Source organism: Tribolium madens, unplaced genomic scaffold (assembly GCF_015345945.1).
Source record: "Tribolium madens isolate multiple individuals breed KSU strain unplaced genomic scaffold, Tmad_KSU_1.1 Scaffold_19;HRSCAF=116;Tcas5.2_LG9, whole genome shotgun sequence".
NCBI classification, from domain to species: domain Eukaryota; kingdom Metazoa; phylum Arthropoda; class Insecta; order Coleoptera; family Tenebrionidae; genus Tribolium; species Tribolium madens.
The window spans coordinates 2,983,261-2,992,122 of NW_025400983.1; the positions used below are offsets into that span (position 1 = coordinate 2,983,261).

The window sequence follows — 8,862 nt, forward strand, 5'->3', positions numbered from 1 at the left end:
AATTAAAAAAAAATTTTTTTTTAATCTTTTATTAGTGTCATTATTTTGCTCCCTAAATATTCGAACTTGACCTAACAACGTTTTATGTATTTTTTTAAGTTTATATGTGCCAAAAATCGTAATTGGTCCGATTTTATTCTCCAATTTTTTTTAAAATGTACCTATGCAATTTTTTTTTGTGTGTTCTAAAGTATTTTGAGAAAATTTCTCAAGTTCATAGAATTTACAAAAATGCAGAAAATCGGATTTAATCTGATTTTGAAACTGATTTAAATTTTTTTTTAATTTTTTTCAAAATTTTAGACGATTTTAGGAACTAAAGCTGATATTTTCTAATAATTTCCAAACTATGAGACGTAACTTTCTATGTTTAGTGACATTGGAAGACACTTCACTTGTAATTTCCTATTTAATAAAAAAAAGATCATCGCCTTGCGATTACCGAGAAAATCTCTGATAGAGGCAAAAATATAAAATGACCCTATGAAATTGACCCGGTTTTTTTTGACTGTGTACAGAGGGCCATGTATACTAATAAAAAAATGTCCCTGTATATTTAATCGCCACATTGAAAGACATTGCGATTTTTTAAATGATCGTTTTAGTCGAGCGAAGCCCATAAAAGATACGCGAGATTTACATACTTTTATTCAATATAAGAAAATATAATAAATATAATAAAATATACAAGTAGAGAGTACTCTTTCTCAACCAAGAATTTGTTTTTTATTATTGATATTTTTTGAAAAATAAATTTTAATACGAGTAAGTTATTGGAAATTATGTGTTTTCAGTTTATTAGTGACAGTAATTAGTAATTTTTTTATTTAATTTCCTAGGAAACGCTACTTTCAGGCGAACTTAGGAGATCATCATTTTGCAGCGCTCTCAAAAAAAAATTTTTTTAGCCATTTTTAAAACGTCCGTCTTGAAACGAATTTTTACTTGTTGGTTCCGTTGCGTTGATAGTTGACCACAGTGATACCGAATTAGGGAATTTTTTCCTAGTTCTAGGGATTTTTCTAACAAAAAGGGAAAAAAAGATTTTTTTCATTTTTTTTAAATAATCTAGGGACTAAACCCTTTACAACTAATATTATTTGTAATTTAAATTACATAAACAGATTCTAAATCTATCGCACTTACATTTTCAGTAAAAACGTCAAGATTCAAAGCCCGGTTAACACTCGAAAAATTAAAAGCTAACTTCAGCCCGTGACTAATATGACAGTTGCTATTAGCAACGTGACTAATACGCATAAAAGTCACGGCTTGCTAAGGTGTGCATAAAAGGTCACTTAGCGTCATGGAAACATATACGATAATCCGTGTTTTAGATGTGGGAGTAAAAAAAATCTTTTATGTAAGCTACCCTATGTTAATTACGTTGTTAATTCTAATTATTTCTTGCTACCTGCGGCACACATATTTATTTGAGAAAATAATTTTTAAGGAAGATTGAAGTTAGGATTGTTTGAATTTTTGCATGGTTGCCATCTTAAAATGATATCTTTCATCGACCACTTTGATTAATATGAAAACGAGTATAGGTACTATTGTCATTTTCATAATGTAAGCTCTAAAACAACCTTTACATTAATAACCTCATTTTTGGCATGGTTATGTCATTTTGACTTGCCTATTTACTTTCAAAAGTTTAATTGTCAAATGTCTGTCATGATGACAGTTACAGTAAACTTTTTGAAGTGACAGATAAAAACTGCCCGAAATTTTAATTCCGTAACTGTACAAGACGAAAATGGGGAATGGTAATTTTTACTTTCAATTTGTGTGGAAAATTTCCACACAATTTTTTTTGTTCACACGGTATTATTACATTATCGCCTGTTATCAGCAGTTATCGTATTAGTTTCTAGTACTCTACACATGTGGTGTGACATATTTTGACATTTACTAAGCTTGAAAATAGTTATCGCACAAAATGGTGTTTTTAACTGCAATTTTAATTCTTTTTAGCATCTTTGCAGTAGTTAAAATTTATTTAAAATTGACTACAGGCAGGTGCAGAAGTCACACTTGTTTGGTTGGCAAAACTGCCATAATCACTGGGTCAAACACCGGTAAGTTCCTAAAACTCCTTAAAAAATGTTATTTGAATTCCAAAATCCCTCAAAAAATAGGTATTGGGTACGAAACAGCTCTAGATTTCGCCAAAAGAGGCGCTCGAGTCATTCTAGCTTGTCGCAACAAGTCCAAAGCGGAAGAAGCCCGTTCAAAAATCATTTCCGAGACCGGAAATGACAACATAGTTGTCAAAATCGTCGACTTGGCCTCCTTTGACTCGGTCCGAGCCTTCGCCAAAGAAATCAACGAGACTGAAAATCGTTTAGACATTTTGGTCAACAATGCTGGAGTTATAGGAATCGGGGATGACACCAGTAGAGATGGCCTCTCCTTGGTCATCCAAATCAACCACTTTTCCGGCTTCCTCCTCACCAACTTGCTGGTAAATCTGCTGAAGAAGTCGGCCCCCAGTCGTGTTATCAATGTGTCGTCGTTGGCGGCAGAAGGGGCCAAAAACCTCGATTTGGACCAAATCGCCAAACACACTTCGGTGATGACCGATTACTACAATTCGAAATTGTGCAATATTTTGTTCACTCAAGAGTTAGCAAAGAAACTGGAAGGAAGCGGAGTTACGGCCTATTCGCTGCATCCGGGAGTTGTCAAGACTGAGATTGTTAACAACACTTCAGGGCTTCTGAAAATCGGGTTCAGTTTTTTGATGAAGTTTTTCTCCAAGGTGAGTCTTTGCTCATGAAAATGGGGGTTTTAGTGGGGTTTTTCAGACGGTTGAGGAAGGGGCCCAAACTACGATTCACTGCTCAGTGGCAAAAGGAATAGAAGAGTGCAATGGGGAGCATTTTTCCGACTGTAAAAGAGTCAAAGCTTACAAAACAGCAAGAAATCCAGGCCTTGCAAAAAAATTGTGGGAAAAATCTGAGCAAATCGTTCATTTGCAACCAAATGAAACACAATTATAAATTTTTCAAGTAATTTATTGTAACCTTGTTTAGGTTTAGATGAATAAACAGTGCATTAAATGAATTTTTCTCGTTATTCCATTTTGTAATAAAATTTGTGATGATTTAATAGTGAAAAATGATTGTATTTGTTTTGACGTTATTTTTTGTGTTTTGTGCACCTTTTTGGAGTTTTTTGACATTATATTAAGTTGAAACCTACACGATATTATAAAATTTGGTTTTATGCCTATAATTTTTATAGTTTTCTCGTAATACTCACTTGAAAAAAAGTCAAAAATTTGCAAATTGTGTAACATTTTTTTTACTCAAAATTAAATTGTTAACAATACTTCAGGGCTTCTGAAAATCAGGTTCAGTTTTTTGATGAAGTTTTTCTCCAAGGTGAGGCTTTGCTCATGAAAATGGGAGTTTTAGTGGGGTTTTTCAGACGGTTGTGGAGGGGGCCCAAACTACGATTTACTGTTCAGTGGCAAAAGGAATAGAAGAGTACAATGGGGAGCATTTTTCCGACTGTAAAAGAGTTAAAGCTTACAAAACAGCAAGAAATCCAGGCCTTGCAAAAAAATTGTGGTTAAAATCAGAGCAAATCGTTGATTTGCAACCAAATGAAACACAATTGTATTTTTTTTTAGGTTTATATGAATAAATAGTGCATTAAATAACCATTTTTCCCGTTGTTCCATTTTTTAATAAAATTTGTGATGATTTCACTAAATTAATAGTGAAAAATGATTGTATTTGTTTTGACGTAATTTTTTGTTTTTTGTGCACCTTTTTGGAGTTTTTTGACATCATATTAAGTTGAAACCTACACGATATTATAAAATATGGTTTTAGGCCTATAATTGAAATACAATTGTAAATTTTTCAAATAATTTATTGTAACTTTGTTTAGGTTTAGATGAACAAATAGTGCATTAAACCAACCAATTTTTCTCATTATCCCATTTTTTTTTTAAATTGATTTTGACGTTATTTTTGTGTTTTGTGCAGTTTTTAGTTTTAGGCAAAATAGGCAAAAATAGGTAAAATAGGCAAAAATAGTCAGTTTCGAGTTTGCAAAAATCGTATTTGGTAGGATTCTAAAACGTTCGATTTTTAGATTTGTGAAGAATGTACGGTGTTTTTTGCTTTTAATAAGGAATTTTGGAAAAAATATTTTTATCTTTTATTAGTGTTATTACCTTGATCCAACAATGTTTTAGGCATTTTTTTTATGTGTATAGAATTTTTAGAAGTGGGAAATATCGTATTTTGAAAGTTTCCATTTTCCGAGTTTTCAATATTTATACAATTTTATTGTTTTTAATAAAAAAATTTGAAAAAAAAATTTAATTTCTTATTAGTGTTTTTATTTTGGTCTCTAAAAATTTGAACTTGACCTAACAACGTTTCATGTATTTTTTTCAAGTTTATAGAACTCCTAGAGACGCAACAAGTTGTAATTGGTTCGATTTTGTTTTCCAATATTTTCAAAATGTATGCTATTTTTTTTTTGTTATCAAGTATTTTGAATAAAAATTTTTCAAAAATTTTTATAGAATCCTTAGAAGTACAAAAATCGTATTTGGACCGATTTTAAAACTGTCGATTCTCCGATTTTTTTCAAAATTTATGCAATTAAATTATTATTTTGAAAAAAAATCTCAAAATCTTAAAATCCCTAGAAGAATCTCAATTTTATGCACTTATTTTTTCGAGTTTGCAAAAATCGTATTTGCTAGGATTCTGTTCGATTTTTCGATTTGTGAAGAATGTACGGTGTTTTTTTGTTTAATTAAAACTGTCGATTCTCCGATTTTTCAAAATTTATGCAATTAATTTTTTTCTTTGTTATAAAGAATTTTGAAAGAAAATTCTTACGATCATAAAATCCCTAGAATAATCCCAATTCATTGCTTAGGGGCCAAGAGTACAATAAAAGAGTCGAACATACAAAGCAGCAAGAAATCCAAACCTTGCAAAAAAAATTGTGGGAAAATCTATTTGCAACCAAATGAAATACAATTACAAATTTTTCAAATAATTTATTGTGACCTTGTTTATATTCAGATGAATAAATTGTGCATTAAATCAACCAGTTTTTCTCATTATCCCGTTCCTTGATTCGTTTCAAGCACGTATGATTAGTTTTACCGTTTTTTTCACTACCAAAATTTCTTCCAGTGCAAAATGATTTATTATGCCGTATTGTGTGCCTTATTAACAACTCCTCTAATCCTCAAAATTTACCTAAAATTGAGGACCAAGTGGTGCCGAAGCCCCAAATGCCTTATTGGGAAGACCACCATAATCACCGGAGCTAACACAGGTTGTTTTTTTTTTTGGTCAAACTCCATGTAACTAATTTTTTCGAAGGAATTGGGTTTGAGACAGCCCTCAACTTTGCCAAAAGAGGGGCTCGTGTGATTTTGGCATGCCGTGACCCTAAAAAGGCCGAAACTGCGCGCCAAAAAATCATCTCCGAGTCCGAAAACCAAAATATTTTTGTGAAAATCGTCGACTTTGCCTCATTTGAGTCAATTCGAGGATTCGCAAAAAGTGTCCATGAGACGGAAAATCGGTTAGATATTCTGGTAAATAACGCGGCTGTGGCTTGTGAAGGGACCCAAAAGACCCATGATGGGTTTTATCTCGGGATGCAAGTCAATTACTTGTCACTTTTCCTCCTCACAAATCTGCTTCTGGGTGGGTTTTTGGCATTTTGAGGGCGAAAAACTCACTTTTTTTTAGATTTGATGTCAAAGTCCGGTCCTGGGCGAATCGTCAACGTGTCCTCAATTATGGCCAAAACGGCCCTTTTTTTCAACCCAGACAACCTCCGGAGTTACTACGGAGATGTTGACATGTACTCCCGGACTAAACTCTGCATAATCCTCTTCACGCAACAACTGGCCCGGAAATTGCAAAACACCCAAATTACCACCTACTCACTCCATCCCGGAGCCGTAAAAACTGAAATTTTCCGGCACCTTACCGGATTTAATTTACTTGTTTCTGCCATTATCAAATTTTTTTTTGCCAAGGTAAGAGTGGCTTAGGTGAAGTCAAAAAGTGATTTGGGGGTTCCAGACGCCGGGAGAAGGGGCCCAAACTAATATTTACTGTTCAGTGGAGAGGAATATTGAGAAGTTTAGTGGACAACATTTTGAGGAGTGTCGCAAAGTTGCGACGTATCCGAATGCGAGAGATGCCTCAGTGGGGGAGAGGTTGTGGAGGGTTAGCGAGGAGTTGGTCAAGCTGAAAGAGGAGGAGAAATTTCAGTTTGGTGCCTAAAATAAATGTGTTACTGAATAAACTGAGTTTTTATTATTTATGTTCCGATACAAATTTGCTAATGAACTAAAAAATTACAGAAAACAAAAAGTTTATTGACTAAAAATTGTTTACTTTTAAAATATTTATCTTACCAAAAACACACAAGCATCGTTTGTTTTGCACAAATTTTCAAAAAAAAAATACTGAGATTTTTTTGTTAATTCAAAAAGTAAATTTTGATTATTTCAATAAAAAATTCTACCATTTAAAATTATTTAAAAAATGAAAGGAAAAAAGGTGAAAAAAATTGTCTTCCTACAAACATTTATTTTTTTATTATTGTAAAATTGATTAATACGATACACAGATAGAAAAAATGACAAATTCTCAATTTTTTGTCTACGCTCCCAAAAATTGCTATTTTACTCACTTAAATCCCTAAAAATTTCTAAAATGAGTTTTTTTTGGACTCAATAAAAAGTTGTTTTTTAAAAAGGTAAACAAAACTTTTTAAGTTTCGACTGTATTTTCGTGGATTATTTTAAAACAGCAACTCATTTAAAATTCGTCAAAAGTCTCTGAGAAAAACCTGAAAAAATTTTGAAACTGAAGCTGTATACAGGGTGAGTTTTGAAGAACCGCGGGCACTGTAGAATTTTTATTTATTTATTTCAAAAATTAAAATACTAGATTTTAATATAGTATAAGGCGACAATTTTAGAATTTTTTAATGTCATGGTATATTTTAGGCTATATTTAAATTTTAATTGTAAATTGTAACTCTTGTTTTTTTATAATTTCCATGTGCAAAATCTTTTGCATTTCTAGAAATAATTGTTTAAAAAAATGATCAAAGTCATTAAAGCCGGATTTGTGATCAGTCAAGGAAGATTTTGTTGGTCTTTATAAAAAAAAAAACAATAAGATTATGCAGGAACCAAAAAAAGTATATTAAACAAATTATTATTTGTAAACTAGTGTAATTTTTTGACTATTTGATTCGTATTGAAAAAGCGCAATATATTAATAAAAGCCCTCACTTCAAAAATTTACTACAAATTTTGTGTGTCAAATTAATTTCGCCCTGAAACGCCACTCACGAATGTAAATAACTATTTCTAATTGTTTCGTTTAATAAAAATCGAACAAAAAAAAACAATTTGTCTATAATTAATTCCGCTTTGGGAAACTGCAGAAAATACCAAAATGTGTCACACCAATTGAGCCAAAATGACTTCAATTACAGTTTTTCCAATTTTTGTCGCCTTTACTTCGACGGAAATGAACCGAGAGACCCAATTTTGGCCCAAAAAGCAATTTTAAATAAATCATTGTAATAAAATTTCAATTTTTGTCGCACAATTAGGCGACTAGTGATAGTCACGTACTTGCTGATTCATTTTCAATGGCTTGTAGGTGAACACACTTCAATTGTGTGCTAATCTCGGCTCGAAATGCATCCAATTTGGATTTTTTGTGGAGTCATTTTGACCATTTACGGCCTTCTGAAGCACTACCTCAAATCCACGGTTTGGTGCCGGAGCAAGACTTGTCTTGTGGGCAAAACTGCAATAGTCACCGGAGCAAACACAGGTACGTATTTTAATTTTTTTGTTTTTTTTTGATTTTTTTTATTTTTTTTTAAATTTTTTGTAGGAATTGGGTATGAAACGGCCCTGGACTTTGCCAAAAGGGGCGCTCGGGTGCTCCTCGCATGCCGCGACGCGCAAAAGGCCGAGCACGCCAAAACCCGGATAATCCAAGAAACCGGAAATGGCAATATTGTGGTCAAAATCGTGGATTTTGCCTCTTTTGAGTCAGTCCGGGCGTTTGCAAACACGGTGAAAGCGACGGAAAGTCGCTTAGACATTCTAGTCAACAATGCCGGAGCTTCCGGAATTCCGGACAAAAAATCCAAAGACGGTCTAAATCTCCTCATGCAAGTCAACTATTTCTCCAGTTTCCTCCTCACTAACCTACTCATCGACTTGTTGAAAAAATCCMGGCCCAGTCGCATAGTCAACGTCTCTTCCTTGGCCGCAAAATACGCCCGATTCGATTTAGAAGACTTGAACAGATTCACCGGAATCCACACGGATTATGCCAACAGCAAGCTTTGTAATATTTTATTCACGATTGAGTTGGCGGAGAAGTTGCAAGGGAGTAGCGTGACGACGTTTTCGCTCCATCCCGGAGTCGTGGATACTGAAATTTTCCGAAGGATCAAGGGCCAACACAAGGCCGTTTTTGAGTTTTTCAGGGATCATTTTTTCCGGACGAGCGAGGAAGGGGCTCAGACTACGATTTATTGCGCGYTTGAGAGGAATATTGAGGATTTGAGTGGCGAACATTTCGATAATTGTGAAAGGGTTGAGCCGTATAAGACCACACAGGTGAAGGGACTCGCGAAGAAGTTGTGGGAAAAGTCGGAGAAGTTTGTCGAGCTGAAAGCGGAAGAAATGCACTTTTGATGATCAATAAAGTTGCAAGAGTTTGGTTATTTTTTGTTTTATTTAAATTTCCTTGACAAAACAAGGAGACAGGACCAGTTTTGTCAAATTCTAAACATAAAATTTGTATTTTTATTCGAATTCAT

At 33.4% G+C, this 8,862-nt stretch overlaps 3 protein-coding genes across 3 annotated transcripts; all 3 read left to right on the forward strand.

The window, feature by feature from the left end:
- The first annotated feature begins 1,885 nt into the window (after positions 1-1,885).
- Positions 1,886-3,069, forward strand: LOC123014204 (retinol dehydrogenase 11-like). The gene is made up of 3 exons (XM_044413180.1): positions 1,886-2,081; positions 2,142-2,764; positions 2,811-3,069. The coding sequence occupies exons 1-3, from the start codon at positions 1,943-1,945 to the stop codon at positions 3,003-3,005; spliced, it is 957 nt and encodes a 318-aa protein (XP_044269115.1). The 5' UTR covers positions 1,886-1,942; the 3' UTR covers positions 3,006-3,069.
- A 2,051-nt stretch (positions 3,070-5,120) lies between these two features.
- On the forward strand, positions 5,121-6,306 carry LOC123015260 (retinol dehydrogenase 12-like). The gene is made up of 4 exons (XM_044414900.1): positions 5,121-5,319; positions 5,367-5,696; positions 5,742-6,034; positions 6,081-6,306. Exons 1-4 carry the CDS (start codon positions 5,181-5,183, stop codon positions 6,282-6,284), a joined length of 966 nt encoding a protein of 321 aa, XP_044270835.1. The 5' UTR covers positions 5,121-5,180; the 3' UTR covers positions 6,285-6,306.
- Positions 6,307-7,682: 1,376 nt separating this feature from the next.
- LOC123013992 (retinol dehydrogenase 11-like) lies at positions 7,683-8,766 on the forward strand. Its single transcript, XM_044412882.1, has 2 exons — positions 7,683-7,859; positions 7,923-8,766. The coding sequence occupies exons 1-2, from the start codon at positions 7,721-7,723 to the stop codon at positions 8,735-8,737; spliced, it is 954 nt and encodes a 317-aa protein (XP_044268817.1). The 5' UTR covers positions 7,683-7,720; the 3' UTR covers positions 8,738-8,766.
- Positions 8,767-8,862: the final 96 nt, after the last annotated feature.

Bases quoted from the DNA above. Each gene is read 5' to 3' on its own strand.
- LOC123015260 (XM_044414900.1), top strand. From the start codon at position 5,181: ATGATTTATTATGCCGTATTGTGTGCCTTATTAACAACTCCTCTAATC. The intron at 5,320-5,366 runs GTTGTTTTTTTT...ATTTTTTCGAAG, and splicing joins AATCACCGGAGCTAACACAG to GAATTGGGTTTGAGACAGCC. The intron at 5,697-5,741 runs GTGGGTTTTTGG...ACTTTTTTTTAG, and splicing joins CCTCACAAATCTGCTTCTGG to ATTTGATGTCAAAGTCCGGT.
- LOC123014204 (XM_044413180.1), top strand. From the start codon at position 1,943: ATGGTGTTTTTAACTGCAATTTTAATTCTTTTTAGCATCTTTGCAGTA. The intron at 2,082-2,141 runs GTAAGTTCCTAA...CTCAAAAAATAG, and splicing joins AATCACTGGGTCAAACACCG to GTATTGGGTACGAAACAGCT. The intron at 2,765-2,810 runs GTGAGTCTTTGC...GGGGTTTTTCAG, and splicing joins TGATGAAGTTTTTCTCCAAG to ACGGTTGAGGAAGGGGCCCA.